The sequence below is a fragment of the Petaurus breviceps genome, unplaced genomic scaffold (assembly GCF_028583685.1).
Source record: "Petaurus breviceps papuanus isolate PSGF00001 unplaced genomic scaffold, PetGlider_PUasm1.0 156, whole genome shotgun sequence".
Lineage (NCBI taxonomy): Eukaryota > Metazoa > Chordata > Mammalia > Diprotodontia > Petauridae > Petaurus > Petaurus breviceps.
The window spans coordinates 1735873-1754307 of record NW_027185720.1 but is presented as its reverse complement, the minus strand read 5'-3'; the positions used below and the strand labels follow the sequence as shown (position 1 = coordinate 1754307).

General features: G+C 38.4%; 1 protein-coding gene across 1 annotated transcript in view; it reads right to left on the bottom strand.

Annotated features, from left to right (window-relative positions):
- Positions 1-3887: 3887 nt before the first annotated feature.
- Positions 3888-18435, bottom strand: part of RAB21 (RAB21, member RAS oncogene family) — a 39494-nt gene continuing 24946 nt past the window's right edge. Inside the window, exons 6-7 of the mRNA XM_069081941.1 lie at positions 10666-10754; positions 3888-8100 (exon numbers count right to left, since the gene is read on the bottom strand). Of these exons, the coding sequence (XP_068938042.1) occupies positions 7961-8100; positions 10666-10754 (229 nt within the window). The 3' untranslated portion in view covers positions 3888-7960. The remainder of the gene's footprint in view (positions 8101-10665; positions 10755-18435) is intronic.

Below are 18435 nucleotides of genomic sequence, written 5' to 3'. Positions count from 1 at the left end.
TTAACAAATGATGGCCTGTGGGTGTAATGGAATTCTATTGGATGACCCCAGGCATTTTCACTGGCAAGTCCCTATGCCCTCCTCTTCTCCACCACCTGCTGCCCTGACTTCCTTCAAGTCCCAGCTAAAATGACACCTTCTACAGGAAACCTTTCCGTATACCCTTTAATTCTGGTGTCTTCCCTCTGTTGACCATTCTCCATTTATACTATATATCGTTTGTACAGTTTGCATGTTGTCTTCTCATCAGACACCTTGGGAGCTCCTTGTGAACAGAGACTTCTTTCCATCTCCAGCACTTAGAACATAATAGCCATTTATTAAATGTTTATTGACTACTGTGCTATCAAGAAATGGGGTTTCAGAGAAACCTGGAAAGACTTAGATGAACTGATGAGCCAATGAAACATTGTAAAAACGAGCCATTTTGAAAGGCTGAAGAACTCTGACCGGCTATTAACCTGTGAACACTTTTGAGGGCAAGGATTGTTTTTGTCTTTGTAGCACTGTGTAGATGCTATGTAGCCGGTAGCAGGGGATTAACAAATGCTTCTTGACTTTACCAAAAAGTTAAATAAAGCCTACTAACCACATCATGACAGAGGTTCTGGTGGATAATACAGAAGGTGTAGACCATTTTGGGCCAACATGGAATTGTTTTGCTTAACTATACATATCTATTACAAGGTCCAGAAGGGTAGTGATAAGAAGAAATAATAAATGCTTAATCACAGGAGCAGTTATATTGCATGGGTTACTGAATAGCACTGGGCCTAGACTCAGAAGATCTGAGTTCTGTGAACCTGGGGAAGCTAGTTTGTCGCAGTTTCCTCATCTGTAAAATGGGGATAATAATAGCACCTTCCTCCCAGGTTTGCAGTGAATGTTGTAAAGTGTTTAGTATAGTGTCTGACACACAGTAGCTACTATATAAATATTATATTTTTTAAAAGAAAAATTAGTTTTTTAAAGGCCCATAGATACCATCTTCATATCTTTTCGTGTTGATTTGGAAGCACAGAATGTGTATACATCTATGCAAACAAATGTATATAGCTGTATAACTTTTTTCCTCATTTGGTTGTCTATTAATATGCTGCCCAATTATCCCCAGCTTTAGATTTCATATAGCATTGAACTTCTCAGGCACAGGATGGCAAAACTGAGGTGTTGTAAGGGATCTCCGGAGGCATTTAATCTAATCCATACCCAAAAGGAGTCCATGCTGTAACAGACTTAGGTGGTCATCCACCACCTGATTGAAGACTTCTAGGAAAAGGGAACCCAACACCTGCCAAGGCAGCTCATTGGCTTTTGGGAAGTTCTAATTGTTAGAAGGCAGCTGGGTGGCAAGGTAGAGTGGAGGACCTGGAATCGGGAAGGCTCATTCTCTTGAGTTCAAATCCTGCCTCAGACACTTACTGGGCAGTTCACTTAACCCTATTTGCCTCAGTTTCCTCATATGTCAAATGACTAGAGAAGGAAATGGCAAACCATTCCAGTATCTTTGCCAAGAAAACCCCAAATGGGGTCATGAAGAGTTGGCCACAACCGAAAACAACAAAAATCGTTTAGAAACTTTGTCCTGAAGTGAAATTTTGACTTCCTTCTTTGCATTTAGGTAGGGCTGTTGTTTTTTTTAAATAGTTGTGTCACACATCTCCACTAGCTCATAAAGTTCATTATTCAGGCCAGGAACTCTACCCTGGGTAATCCTTGGAAATCCTCTCTTATCTGGCAACACATGCTGAACATTTATGTACCAAAATGCTTAAGGGGGAAAAAAAAATGGGATTCAAAATTTTCAAGCTTTTTAGAATTTTCACTATTCTAAGAGACAATCAAATAACCAAGAGGCCTTCTATAAAAGTCCATGCTTTTCTATGCTGAACCACTTCTACTAAAAGAGAGTGAAGAGCCAAGCTTCTCCTATCGCATATTTATAAATTTATTCCAACTTGATGGTATGGCACCCACAAAAGGGTGTACTGCACCACATGGGCACATGCTTAGGCAATATGGTTTCTGAGAAACCTGCCTCAAGGGACTCTTTATCACCACTAACATTTCTCCAGGTCAGATGTTCAGGCTGTTTACTTTCCCTACCCATAACAAAACTTGACTGAACTTCAACTCACCCTACCCACTACAGTTTGACCAATGTATATGAATGTATAATTATTTATATATAAATATAAATGTATATTCGATAAGACTGTATAACCCAGTGATCTGAGTCAACTTCCACAAATAACTACATTAAAAAGAATGCTTGGCTTGATTGTTCAGGAAACCTGGATTCAAGTTTCAGCTCTTTACATTACTAGTTACGTGACTAAAACCTCTGTGCTTGATTTCCTCTTCTGTGAAATGAGAATAATTCCTGCCCTAACTACCTCAACTGGGCTACTGTGAAGAACATGCTTTGTAAACCTTAAAGTGCTATAAAAAAAGTAAAATAGTTAATATACCAGTTAACTGAGGATAATCTATAGTCTAAACTTTAAACTAGGGAACCTCGTGGACAGCAAATACAAAATCTTTTATCTAAACAGAAATATGGAAGCAGTTAGTCATGACGAATTTCACCCTAGGTGAAATCTGTAAGTAAGCTTTCTCTTGAGTACCCACCCACAAGCCTCCCTCTATGCATCATGCTTCTTTTATCCCTCAATTCCTTCCCTAACCCCACAGTAGGTACAAGCCTCCTATAGCGTCTCTCTACGCTACTCTCAAATTTCCTCACAAAAAAGTCATGGGAGCAAATGATCTCCAAAATAGAAAGGTGGTGGTATATAAATTCAACTAAGCACTAACTTCTTAGAAGAAATGTTTATTGTTGTACCTTCTACAGTACCCTATATATACTAAGCACTCAGAATGATTTAAGAAATGCAAAAATAAAATTTTTCATCCAATCACATTAAATGACTTAAAAGTGAATAATTTTCCATTCAATACCATGAATTCCTTATATAAGTTCAATTAATCTTATAGGCTAATGACATGCAAACTTGATTATGTTATGTGCACAGAAGTGCTATGAAGAGAGTCCAAGAGGGAAAAATCACTTGTAGTTTCAGAGATCTAATAGATCAGGCTACCAGGGTCAAAGGCTTCATGGAAATAGCACCTGAACTTGGCCTTTAACAACAGGATTTCAGCAGAAGGGAACGTGGTTGGAGAATTATAGCAAAGGCACAAAAGAAAGCAAGTAGCATTAAGTTTAGAAAATATTTTCACACCCTAACAAGAAGTTAGGAATGGCTATAACCTAAATGTAAACGAAAAAGGAGATACTTTTTACAACTATCAGTTAAGAGTTTTAACTAAAGAGATGATCATGGAAGATAAAATGGATAAGTTTGAGTTGATTATGTTGATTGAGTCTTTTTGCCTTTTGGAGGGCAATCGGGGTTAAGTAACTTGGCCAAGATTACATGGCTAGTTTTTTTGTGTGGGTGTTAAGTGTCTGAGGCCAGAACGGAACTCAGGCCCTCCTGACTCCAGGGCTGGTGCTTTACTCACTGCACCTAGCCGCCCCAAGGCAAATCATTTTTGTTTGTTTGTTTGTTTTGGAGGGCAGTTGGGGTTAAGTGACTTGCCCAAAGTCACAGGACTAGTAATTGTGTCAAGTGTCTGAGGCCAGATTGAAACTCAGGTTATCCTGACTCCAGGGCCGGTGCTCTATTCACTGCACCACCTAGCCACCCCTGATTGTTTGAGTCTTAAGTTACAAAGTAGGGTACTGTTTGAGTCTTAAGTTACAAAGTAGGGTACTTTTTCGGGCAGGCGGCAAAAGTAATGAAGAGACAGAGTATCAATGAAAAATTTAAAAATACATTCGAGAACAGAAGTTCAGAAGGGGACACAATCAGAGCAGTGGCTACTATTGTGTTATATTTAATATATACTTTAAAATTACATAACAGAAGTTCACTTTCATATACAATCACCTCTTCTGTTCTTTGTACACCGAAATGTTCATGTTTAAGTTCATATTTTAAAGTTACTTTTTAAAAAAGGAAGTAGTTCAGTTTATGTGAGAAGAGAAAACACTGGAAAAAGGTTAAGAACCAAGATTGTGGAGGGCTTTCGAATTTATTTAGAAGGCAAGTCATTAAGGGTTTTCCAACAGGAGTGTCATGATTCTATGTCAAGGATGAAGACATTTTCATTAAATAAAATGCTACCCAATTTTTTGAAATTTTGATATCTATTTGGTGATAGCCAATGTACAACCCATAAGGTCTATTTTTCTCCTTGAAACAAGGAACCCAAGTCTGAAAGTTAATCATACAAGTAGCATAGTTTTGAGTTCAAAATATACATTCTTGGTCACTGATTTCATATTAACAGCTTACTTTTAGAAAAAACAAATCAGTCCTATCTTACTAAATTGAACAAATACATATTCTCAAAGGACCACAGTTTATACTTTTTAATAAAATCAGCAAAATCAAGTAAACAAAATGCTAGAATAGAATCAGGAAACAGTCTGTTGAGAATCTAGTTAATGCTTCCTCCAGGCATTAAACAGGCACATACCAAGACATTGCCGTTCATATCCCTTCAGGAAAAGATGCTTTACGATTTCGAGTGGTTAAAAATTACTTTCTTTTGTTTTATATCTTAAAAATCTATCTTAAATTTATTTCTTTACTGTTATTTTTTCCTCCAAAGAGCTCAAGATATTGCTAAATTTTTTTATTCTAAGATTTTCATATATAAAAAGTAAAAAAATAGAAGTGAGAAAGACGCATTTAAGAGGTTGATGCTGTTAATTTTTATGCATGCAGGAACCATCAAACAAGTTCTAAGAAAATAAAAATGGCATAACAATTCCTTTTTTTTTAAGACTCTAAGAACTTGGCATGATTCATTCTTTACATGTTTTATGCTATGATAAATTAGTGATAAAGAAAAAGAAATCAGATGGCAAAATTATATTCAATTTCTAGTCTCCTTTTCGTCTTCCTTTCCCTAATTTTATCTACACTTGCCTCAAATTCCCCTTAAACATTTTAAATTTTTCTTAATTCTTTGCCAGATAAAAACAGGGTATAGTTATCTATGCTAATCTTGGATGACAATGCTACTTATATTCCCACAATGGTTTTCTTATGTCCACAGGGAATAAGATATTTTAATACACAAACTTCACACAACAAAAGTAGTACTTTTTAAAAAAGAATCATTCAATTCAATACAATATTGCAGCATATGGTTAAGTTGAAGGCAGAGTTTTTTCCATTGGTTTTCAAACAAGGGGAAGAATCTTTCCCCCACACACCATTAGAATATCATGAGTCTCTCTCTTAACATATTTGAGAAAAACTCGTATAGAATTTATGGCCACTGAAACGACAGAAAAAGTACAAGTCCTGTCCACCTACACACCTTTTATGATGAGCTCTTTCCTAGGTTATTTCAGGCTACCAACTTTATGTGGATAAAATGGTTTACATTAGTCAATTAAAGAGACTATGGAGACATCTCCAAACATGTATAAGCATAAATTAGTTCCTTCCCCTGTAATTTTACATTAGTACATTCATTTATTTTCCCTTCTTCTCTTTCTACCCCATCTTTTCTGTAGGACAGAAAACAGGATTTTTTTGTTTTTTATTCTGTGAGTACCAACAGGGCTACAACATTTGTGCACATCCCTGACAGTTTTAAAGAACAGGTAGGGAAAAATGAATTAAATGCATTGGTTGGTCAAGTAGCTTTGATTAAGTGCCTTGTGATATACTAAGCACTGGGGATACAAAGTAAGGCAAAAGAGAAAAGGGAGAAAGACAGGGAGCCAGAAAAATAAAAGAACTCAATTTGTGGGGAAAAGGAGAATATTATCAATCATCTCAGATATTAGTGACAATAATGCACTGTTACCTGTAGAACATAAAAATTCAATGATAGCATGAGGAACCACTCGTCACAAAGAGAATTACAGGCCTCGATTACAGAAAAAGAAATGTTATTACTAAAATTGTTTTGCTTTGCAATATCTCATTTGGAATAATGGTCAAACCTGTCTTCATTCAAATTCACTAACTTTTAAATTATGGGTTTTGGGGGGGAAGGGAGGGACATCTCACTTCCATGGAAAGTGCTTATTGGATGTCTAGTCTGGGTAAGTTCTGAACACCAAAGATTTTTTTAAATTTGTCTGGGACAGGCAGGCAGTAAGATACAAAAGAACTCGCTACAGAAGTCACTAGCACAGAAAAGATAAAGAAATGAAGAGGCAAAAGTGCTCTCCTACCTGCATAAGAAGGCAGGCTCATTCACTCATTTACCTCCCCTCCCAAATGGGTTGGAGAAGACAGTGGACCTTGAAATGAACAAATCCACTCTTTCAGGTGGCCACTGGCAAAACTGAGATTTAACAGTATCAAACACATTCAACCTAGTCTTACCTACTTGATAAGTTAGCCAAAATTTTTACAGAAATCTCAAACCTCATTCTATCCTTCTGCTCACCTCTAATTGTAGTACTGATTATTATGAGAAGTAAATCCAGGGGCCATTCCACTTTCTTAGACATCACATTTACTCATTTTCCAAACATAACAGAAATGGAAAAGATATCAGAACACAACAACAATCAGTTAATTTCCACAATCTGTGTTCCTTCTGTGTGCAGTATTGCTTGAATCTATTAAAATAAACATGTCTTAATAATTTTATTCCCCCCTCAAAAGAAAATCTACTAAAGTGGGATTCATTTACAAAGTGTGCAAGAATATAATAATAAATTCTTTCCAGTGTTAATTATGCCACATTATATGAAACTACCTTCACAAACTCAGGAGAGTAAAACAGGAATAAATATTCCTTGGAGAACAACTTGCTCACAAAAAACCTCAAAGTGCTGCCTTGGGAGATGATTAACTATTTATGATTGTGTGTCTTGGCAGGTGAGTGGCCGTTACTGGGAGGAGAAGGGGGGGTTACATTCTTGCCCCATGCCCACAGACAAGTTTCATATAAAAAGCTTAAGGGGAAGCCAAAGCAAAAATGACAAGTTCAACATGCTCCACTCAAACCATTTCTAGGTAACCATTCTACAGCAGAATCAGCAGAGGCCATGGTCCTTTCTTTTCAACAACAGAGCAAAATGCTGCTGTTTGTTAGAAAGGGTTGAAAGAGGCAAAATATGTGGCAACAAACAGCAGCAGCAATTCAAGTAAAGTAAAATGTGAGTATTTTTTAAAAAACCCTCTTCTATGTGAAGACTTAAGGATGAAGGGGGAAAATGACCTATATAAAGACTATAGAGTCAAAAGCTTATGCATGTTCACCAAATGTTAATTCACTTTACAGTCATCGACAAGACTACTGTACATATGTTTCTGCACCTGCATTTGTAAAAGCAGATAAAATATTTAATATGTAATTTACAATGTATTTAACCAGCTCAGCATACAGGATGAATATAGAATATATCAAAGTAGTTGACAGTTATGGGCTTTTGCTAACCCTGCAAAAATAGTACTTCAGGTATCTGCTAATAAAAAAAAATCAATTTGCTGTTTAGAAGTGATACAATTCACAACCTACCACAAAATACAAAGGGCTGCAAAAATGTATACCATTCCAACAACAACATATATAAGTTATTAAATAATGATTTGATTTAAAAGAATATAAATGAAGCCTTTAAGTAGGTCTTTTCTACATGCATATTATTCCTCATTAAAGGAAAAAAATATGTAAAAAGGCCATTGGTAATTGCTTTGTTAACCGCTGTAGAAAACGCCAATTCTCTTGTCACACCCCGCTAGTTTAGCACTTAAGGTCTCTGCAGTGTTATAAATGTAAGTTTAAAATACTGTTAATCCTATAACTCCACTGGTAAAAGAACGTGACTTGGAACATGGCAGTCTTCATTTGGGGGCGATGATCCACAGTTTTGCTTTCTTGGGGTTCTTTTGAATTTTCTTTAAGAGAACAGTTATCCCGAAGAACAACAGCCTCCGCTGCCCTGTCCCTGTGGCTCATCGTCAATGATCTGGACGCCCCGCCGGGCCGCTCCCTGCTGACTGGAACCGTTGCCTTTCGCTCTCTCGTCCACTTGAGCTGTTTCAATCATTCCTGAGGGGAAAAAAATGATGCTTTTTAGAAGCTGGTTCCCTATTTTCTCTAAGAAGCCTCAAAAGATAATTTTATGTTAATGTCCTACTATGTTAGATAATTTTTTTTTTAAGCAATCGGAGTTAAGTAACTTGCTCAAGGTTATACGGCCAGTTATTTCTGGGTGTGGTGCTAAGTATCCAAGCCCGGATTCGATCCCCATGTCATCCTGACACTGGAGCCGGTGCTCTTACTCGTTGAGCTACCTGGCCGCCCCTAGATAATTTTTTTTAATGACATTCAATTTAACTTGACCATCTATTAAGTGGCTATGCTGAAACAGCCCCAACCCAGAAAAACTTACATTTGGAAGGAATTTACAAATATGGCACCAACACGTAATAAAAATGAAATGTCTAATGTCCAGTTATAATGAATTTTGTGTGTCTTTAGACTATCAACCAAGATCTATGTATGAGTATCATAGTCACATGATATTAAATACTGGGGGGGGGGGAACCATTTTGTTTGAGAAAATGAAATGTATAATGTTGGTCTTTTAAAAATTCTATTCTGAGGTGGCTAAGTGGTGCAGCGAATATAGCCCTGGCCCTGGAGTCAGGAGGACCTGAGTTCAAATCCGGCCTCAGACACAAAAACTAGCCATGTGACCTTGGGCAAGTCATTAATACCAAATTGCCCTCCAAAAAGAAAAAAAGCTCTATTCAGAAAAAAAATTAAACCTATAGTTAATAATAAAGGTAAACTTGCCATGACAGACTTTATGAGTTGTGGGGGAAGAAATAATGTCATTTCACCAGTAATTCCATCTACTAATACAAATCTCTCACTTACACCTTTAGTACTGCAGTACTAAGAATTTTTTAAAATTTTCAAACATTTTATTAACTAAATGATATTTTATTTTTATTTTTAAAATCTGTTTTCTTTCTGTCTCATCCCCCCTCACTGGGAAAGCAAGAAAAACAAAACCTCTGTTACAAACATGGATAGTCAAACCAAACAAATTTCTGCACTGGTAAGGCATTAGGAATTTAAGTGACTTCCTAGAGTCACAACAAGACACAGTATGTGTTTCACAGAGAAAAGACTTGAACCCAACTATTCTGGACTGTGAAGATGACTATCCAATTATTCCATGTTTCTTCAACTGTTTTATAAAAGTACTTTGTCTTAAATCAAAATTATCTGATATTATACAAAATAAAGGAAAAGATCTGTGGAACACAACAGCTATTCTTCCCACTTTATAAAAGGGAAACACACACAAAAGATTAGGGCTTAAAGCTTAACAGGCTTATGGAAAATAAAAATTGGAGAAAGGGGTCCTTAATGAATGTTGTTTAATATTATAAACTTAAGACACTAAAAAAAATATATCCTGATTTACAAGTAACAACTATTTGATAATAAATTAAGCTAGGAAATAACATATCCATAACTTATCTAACCCACTTTCAATTTCCTCATCAACTTTATTTGTCCCTTTGTGCCTGCAGACTTCTTTTTAAGATTTTAATTAGTATATACTTTCTTCTTCTTATACTTTTTACGGTTCCTATTATTTCACAAAGGTCTTTCATGACTTCTTTTTTATTTCTCCTGCTCAGGAATAGTAACAGAAAATGAACCTGTCATTTCATACACATAGGGAACATCAAAATAAGGAAACTCCTGTCAACACAGGTAAACACCAATAGTCTTTACAAGTCTTAATGAGCTGCCAGGGGTATCAAGTGGTAGAGTGACTGGCCTACACAGCTACAAGTCAATATGTGTCAGAAATCAGGGCTTCCTGGCTTTCAGGCCACTATGCCTTATTAACTCTTACTCTTCCTACTCACCTATCTTAAATGCATTACAATATTCCATTACATTTACAATCCACAATTTCTCCAACCATTACCATATTGTTGGACAGTTAGGTTATTTCCAGTTTTAGAATGACAAAGAGGTATTACTAAAAACATCCAACCAAATATCTTTTTCTGATAATGTTCCGGGCAAACTCCTAAGAATGTACTTATCAAGGGTATGATTATTATTTAACCTTTATAATGAACTGACAGAGTACATGAGGAAAAAAAATGAAACTACAAAAAAATCCCTGTTGGATAATGAACTTCACTAAGCTTTTTTTTTTTTAATAAGAAAACTAAAAGAAATTGGAATGATAAATTTATCTCAAGTATGTAAATTACATAATTTTTTTTAACAGAAGAAATTATCATGGAAAAGGTAAATGGATGCAATTAAATAAACAAGTTCTACATAACAAAAACTTTATCAAGATAAAGAGAATAATATGGGAAAAACATCTGTGGCAAACATAAGCAGAAAATCTAAAATGTATAAAGGACTCAATAAACATTCAAATACCACACTCCCTTTTCTTTTCAAAGGGAAGCCAAGCCTCAGATAAGAGCATAGAAATTAAACTTCTTTATAATAGAAGCACTACAATAATGTAACATGACACTGCCTTTCATTTCCCCAATCATAGAGGAATATTGTAAATAATAAGAGTAACTTATTTCTAAACATACTCAATCTGAATGCACTTACTTTTACAAAGGTCGAGAAAAAGTTCCTCAATCCCTTTATTTTGTTTGGCTGAAGTATGATAGTGCTTTGCTCCCACTGATTCTGCATACCTAGAAAAAGAGGAACTAAATTATGAGATGCCAAAAAAGTCCGTGTCTTATGTGGTATTCAACTTAGTCCATACTTATTTTGGGCTGTCTTAATATACTCCAAAATAATAATAAATGTGAATCAAAGCTGATACTTCAATATCACATTAATGGTCCACTAACTTGTTATCTATGTGCAAGTTCTTACTCAGATACACGCTGAACTGGGTGGCCTTTTAGGAGCCTTCACCTATGAAAGTGTATGATTCCATGAAGAGATTTTTTTCCCAAAATACTTTCAGTCTCACTTATTATGAAACAACTTACTCAACTACATATACAAATTCTCATCACCAAAAGGTGTGCTACCTAAAAGGCGGTTGTCATTGATGCAACCAAGACAAAAGCATAAACAACGGTTAGCTTCTGCAATGCTAAGTCTAGTACCTGGACCAACCAAATCACAAGTCCTTGAGTATTCAGATATAAAAATGCCATTTTCACTAATAAGAAATTCAAAAACATATGAAGCGATGATAAAAAAAAGATAAAAATAAACGTAGTGGTGGGAAAGCAGGAAGGTTCGGGCCTAAGACTCAATGGTTGACAAATATCAACACATTTTAACCAACTATTTGGAACCTTCTTATTTGTCCCGTCCCCCCACACAAATAATATGGCTAAGATATAACTGCCTGAGCCTTTTTCTTTCCACTTTAGTGGGTACAAAGCTGTCTTGGGCTAGAATGGACAAGGGGATTACAGTAACACTTGGTCATATCCTCATATCTGAGTGTCTCTGAATTCCTGTAGATGATCAGCCAAATCACATTCCCTATTCACCCACCACCTGATTCCTCATTCCTAGACCCTTCAACTCTCTCACATCAAAGTTCAATCTAACTCCACTCAAACCTTCTAGTATGTCCTCTGGAATGCCTGTCTCACAGGTAACAATCTCTCCTTCATACTACATCTTTTCGTCTCCTATTCTTTACATCTATTACTAAAACCTAAGGTACAGTGGATAGAGTGTGAGGCCTAGAAACAGGAAGATTCATCTTCAGTTTGAATATGACCTTAGATACTAGCTGTGTGACCCTGGGCAAGTCACTTACCCCTGTTTGCCTCAGTTTTCTCATCTGTAAGATGAGAGAAGGAAGCTGGAGAAGGAAATGGCAAACCAGTCCTGCATCTTTGCCAAGAAAACCCAAATGGGGTCATGAAGAGTCAGATAAGACTGAACAACGACGACTAAAACCTGGCTTCCCCCCTAATGACACAACCTCCCTGGCCACCCTTCCCAGTACTGGCTGTACCTTCATTCATTTTCCTCAGGTCAAGGTGGGGAAACTGGAACACCTCTTGCTGCTCATTGCCACTTGCAGGCTCTTCCCCTTCCTCCATCACTCAGTAAACTCTCTTCTGTTAAGGTTCATGCTACTCACACCTACCAACACAATCAAAATCCTAGTAACTTATCTACAGACTCCCAGGTCACTGTCCTTCCTTCTTCAATGAGTTCAGTGCTTGACTCACAATCTGTCTCTCCTCTCAATTCCTCCTTCATACTAAGGGACTTCAATATACACACTGATTCTCCCTCCAATACCCTGACCAATCAATTCACTTCTGTGAGCCACTCCCCCCCACCCTACTCACACCCCAAAACGGTCATACCCTTGATCTTGCCATCACCCACCAATGTCACCCCTAACAGCTCTGGGATCTCCTTCTCTGACCATCCTCTACCGTCCTTTCCCCTCTCCTCAGGCTCCTATTCTTCATCTTCACCGACACCTCCAAACCCACTCCCTGGTTCAATTGTCCCCCAGGTCCTCTGCCCTGTACTAGCCATGCTCTCTTCTCCCTCTCACCTCCCTTGGTGAGCCAATTCAACTCTATGCTGTCCTTCTCCCTTGAATCCTTAGTCCCTTTATCATATCACCAATTACACCCAGTCAAGCCTCAGCCTTCCTCACTCCCACCATTCATCAACTTCACCTCTACACATGTGCTGCTGAGTGAAGATGGAGAAAAAACCCAATCAGACGACAATTCTGATTGGATCTTACGTAACCTCAACTGACCCTCCCCCCATTCTCTTAGCTGACAACCTTGCCTCATATTTTTACAGAAAAAAAAATTGAGACTATTCACAGTGAACACTCTCTTCTTCCTCATCTCCTATCACTCAGATGCTTTCTGTTACTATCTTCTCCTTCACCCTTGTCCCACATGATGAAGCAGCCTTAGTCCTTAGTAGGTTAACCTCTCTACCTTATTAACATTCCATCTCTTCTCCAACAAGCTGACCCCTCTGCAATCCTAACTTCTTCATTTATTTCCAATCTCTTCCTCCCTCTGGTTCATTTCCTACTGCCTACAAACATGCTCATGTCTTCCCCATCCTGGGAAAAAAATCCTCACTTGGTCTTTCTAGCCCCACTAACAATGTCTTCTACCCTTTGTAAGTACACCTTGAAAAAGCAGTGCCCACTTCCACTTTTTCTACTCTCATTCTCTTGTTAACTCTTCACAATCTGACTTCTGACCATATCATTTCACTGGAATTGCTCTCTCAAAAGTTACTACTGATCTTTTAGTTGCCAAATTCAGTGGCCTTTTAGCAATGTGGTTTTAATCCTACCTTTCTGTCTTTGCTGGATCCTCCTCCTGATCACCCCTTTTATAGGGGTCCCTCAGGGTTCTGTCCTGAGCTCTCTTCTCTTCTCCCTTTACTTTACTTGATCTCAGCAACACCCATGGATTTAATTAACATCTCTCTGCTGATGACAAGGGAAGCTAGGCAGCTCAGCAGATGTGCCAGACCTGGAGTCAGGAAGACTCATCTTCCTGAGTTCAAGTGCAGTCTCAGATACCAGCTGTGTGACCCTGGGCCAGTCACTTAACCCTCTTTGCCTCAGTTTCCTTATCTATAAAATGACCTGGAGAAGGAAATGGCAAGCCACTCCAGTATCTTTGTCAAAAAAACTCTATTAAAGGCAGTCATGAAAAGTCAGAAAGGACAAAAAATGACTGAATAACCATGCTAATAATTCTCAAACCTACCCATCCTTCCCCTGACTCTGCTGACCTCCAATATAACATACCGCATCACTGTCTGCCTTTCGGACATCTCAAATCTAATAGACACTTTAAACTCATTATCTTCTTTCCCCCTAACACCTCCCCAAACACACACACACACACACACACACACACACACACACACACACACACACACACACCCCTCCCCTATCACTGTAAATGGAACTGCCACCCTCCTAGTCACTAGGAGTCATCCTCGACCCCTCACCATCACTTGCCCCTACATCCAAGCTGCTGCCGAGGCCTGGTGACATCACCTGTGCAACATCTCTTCAGTATGCCATACCTCCTTCTCTCCTTCGACACCACCACCACTCTAGTGTAGGCCCTCCATTCAGCCAGGATCAAATACAGAACGCTCTGTTTGGCATTTCAAGCCTTTCATAACCTAACCCATCCCACCTTTCCGGTCTTCTCACACCTACACACCCTGACACACACTCTTCAGTCCATGACACCGGCCTCCTGGCTGCTCCACAAACAAGACACTCCACCTCTCCACTTTGGACTTTTCTCTGGCTGCCCCCCATGCCTAGAATTCTCTTCCTTTCTCATACCCTCCAACTGGCCCCCCGCCTTCCCTCTTTGTCCCAATTAAATTCCCAACTTCTGCAGACGTCTTTTCCGACTTAACTCTTACTCGCCCTGTGTATACTTGTCTGCACGCTGTCTCCCTCGCTCCTTGAAGACAGGAACTGTCTTTTTCCTCTTTTTTGTATCCCCAGCATGTAGCACAGCGTCTGGCAAACAGCAGGCACTTAATAAATGTTTACAGATTGACTGATACTTTAGTCACTATCTTGGATTCTAATTGCCAAATTACATTCAACACAAGTTTTAGCAGTCTTGAAATAAATCACTGGAATCTAAATTTACGATCCCAGAAGGAATTTGCTTTTCCAACAGGCAAATATCCAGCAACCTGATTTGCTCATATAAGGACCTAAAAACCCAGAGGCCTTGCCTTTCACCCTCTTTCTGTACCCTTAGGTCTTCTAGGCCTTTCCACCTACCGTATGGCTAAACTTTTTATATCTTATTTCTTCAAAATAAGCAAGGACTGTTTCATTTTTTTCTATCTGTATCCCCAGAGCTTAATAGAAAACTTAATGCTTTTCCATCCATTTACTGCCAATCATTATCAGTCTATATCATCTTGTATTCTTTTATTTGAAGCAGAGGTAAATTAGATACTCCTTTAAATGTTTCTGGAAACTAATTTTTTTTTTTGCTTTTTTTGGAGGGCAGTTGGGGTTAAGTGACTTGCCCAAGGTCACATGGCTAGTTTTTGTGTTAAGTGTCTGAGGCCAGATTTGAACTCAGGTACTCCTGAGTCCAGGGCCGGTCCTCTATTCACTGCTCCACCTACCCACCCCTCTGGAAACTATTTTAAAAAAGACTTATTTCAAAATGGTTCACTGAGCCAGTTTGTTTTTATTAAAATACTACAAGGAAGCATGTTGGCTTAGAATTTCTATCAAAGATTTACAGGGGCAGCTAGGTGGCACAGTGAATATAGCACTGATCCTAGAATTGAGAGTACCTGAGTTCAAATTCTCAAGACACTTAACATTTACTAGCCATGTGTGACCTTAGGCAAGTCACTTAACCCAGATTGCCCTGCCTTTCCCCCTCCCAAAAGCCAAAAAAAAAAAAAAAAAAAAAAAAAGTTACAGAAAGACTGTGTCAATAATCACATAAGATGAGAAGATATATAATCTATTCCGTTAGAATGAATATCCACAGGGATGAAATCAAAGAACTGCATTAAAAAAAATAAGCCAGGACATAAGTGTTTGCACACTAAGAGGATAAAGGAACAAATGCTGCCCAATTTAGGAGTTATTTAAGTTACTCAAATACTTCACTTCAACATTTCAAGAATGTGGATTGTCAGTGTGAGTATCCCTCCATTTGATGCAGAAGACAACTTCTCTATGCCTTAGGTGGTCTTAAAAAGTTCCTACAGCCAGAAAATTCAGTATTCTGAAGCCACCTGGGTGTGATAAACCTCCCTGAAATCAGCAATCACTACACCCATTCTTGCGGGCTTTCTGGCTTGTGAGAACCTGACAAGGCCTGAGTGTTGATCCACTGGCATAGTCTTTTTATGACCCAAGGTCAATTCCAATCAATCATACAATTTTTTAAACTTTCTTTTAAAAAAATATTTTATCTTCAGTTTCAAATCTCCCAAATTCATTAAGACGGTAAGGAAAACAGATGCTAATATAAATATGTAGTCATAGAAAACAGATCCCCATATTAGTCATGTCCAAGAAAGAAAGAGGAAGAGAGAACGGAAGGGAGGGAGAAAGGAACAAAGAGAAGAGAGAAGGGAAGGGGGCTGGGAGGAAAAGGAAGGAAAAAGGAGGGAAAGGGGCTGGCAGACAGAAAGGAAAGGAAAGAAAAAAGAGGGAAGGGGAGAAGGGGGAAGGTTGGAAAGGGAAAAAGAGGGAAGGGGGGAAGAGAAAAGAGGAAATGGGGAGAGGGAAGGGAAGAAAAGAACATAAGCTTTGATTTGTACTCTGAGTTACTTCTCTTTCCCAAGGCAGATAGCATATTTTATATAAGTCCTTTGGGACTGTGGTTGGTTATTATGTTGATCAAAGGGCAAAGTCCCTGAGTCTCTCCAAGTTGATTGTCCTTACAATATTGTTGCTATTATATAAATTGTTCTCCTGGTTCTGTTCACTATTCTGTGTCATACAAGTCTTCCCAGGTTTTTCTGAAACCATTCATTATTTCTTACAGCATGGTAGTATTCCACTATAGTCACATACTGTAACTTATTTATCCACTCCCAAATAACAGGCATCCCCTTAATTTTCCAATTCTTGGCCACCACAAAAAGAGGTGTTATAAATAATTTTTTTACATATGGGTCCTTTCCTCTTTCTTTCATCTCTCTGCAGTACAGAGCCAACAGTAGATCACTGGGTAAAAAGGTATACACAGTTTAAAAGCTTCTTGGGAATAGTTCCAAACTAGCTTCCAGAATAGCTGCATCAGTTCACCAGAAATTCCACCAACAACACATTAAAGTACCTGTTTTCCTATAGCCCCTCCAGTATGTAATTTCCTTATTTTGTCAACTTAGCCACTACCTCATACCTGTTTTAATTTGCGTTTCTTTGATTATTAGTGATTTAGAACGCTCTTTCATAAGGCTACTGACAGATTAGATTTCTTCCTCTGAAAAATATCTATTCATATCATTTGACCATTTCAGTGAATGGCACTGTGTTGAATACTGAGGATACAAAAGCGATAACACTCTCTCCTCACAGGAAGCCAACTTTCTAACAGGTGAGATAACATTGACAAATGTATACAAGATATATATAAACATAGGCAACACAAATACAAGGAAACGGGATGGGGGGGGAGGGAGGGCAGGCGACCGAGGAAGGAGGAGGAGGCAGGAAAGGCCTCCCACTAGAAGTGAGATTTGAATTGAGTCTTAAAGGAAAACAGAATTCCAAGAGAGCATTCTACTTAATGAGGGCTGTGCTTATCCTTCGTTTCGGAAGAGGACCATGACATCAGGAGATGAGGACATGACTTGCAGTTGACTTTCAGTGAGGGAGGGCTGTGCAAGGTCACCAGCCTCACTTTCTCCTCCAGAGCCATCTGGGCCCACTGGCTAGACATTCATCAGGACAACTAGAAATGGCCCAGGATACAATGGGAGACTCTGGCCCTCCTAGGCTAAGGTCTTTTCAGGTTCTCACTAATGAGGGGCAAGGTAGTACAAGGGATGGCTGTGATGAAAGACAGTAAGTCCAATTTGGCTGGGCTGTAGAGTGTGTGGAAGAGAATTCCGTGTCATCAGGCCAGAAAGTTAAGCTGAACACCAGTTTTGGAGAGCTCTAAAATGATGGGAAGTTTCTGTTGGATTCTAAAGGTAACTGATAGCCACTGAAGTCTGAACAAGAGTGTAACCTGGTCAGACCTGACCTTTAGAAAAATCACTTTGGTGATGATGTAGAGAATGAATTTCAGGAGAGACTAGAGGCAAAGAGATCAATTAGGAGATCACTGAAAGAGTTAATATAAGAATGAACAAGGGTGGTGGCTAGGTGAGTGGATGGAAAGGGGACATATATGAGAGAAGGTGAGGAGATAACAATGAGAAGATATGACAAATGACTGGATCTGGGGTGAGGGTGAGGAGTTGAAGATGACAATGAGACCATGAACCTGCGTGACCTAAAGAAAGGTGGTGTTCTTGAAAGAAACTGAGAAATTTAGAAGGGGAGGGAGGGATATGAAATATGTTTTGGCATGTTAAGCTTGAAATAACTACTTGAGATAACACAATTAAATTAAAATTTCCAACAGAAAACTGGTTATATAGGACTAGAACTCAGGAAAGGGACAAGGTCTTCAAATACATAGATTCTAAAATCATCTGCATAAAAATGAAAATTGAACCTACAGGACCCTGATAAGGGTCCACTAATTCAGAATGTAGAGAGAAAAGAGGACTCCAGAATAAAGTCTTGGAGTGCACTACAGCTACAGACACTCTACACTACAATGAAGTAGGACAGGACTTTTTATTAAAGGAAACTATTTAAATAACTGG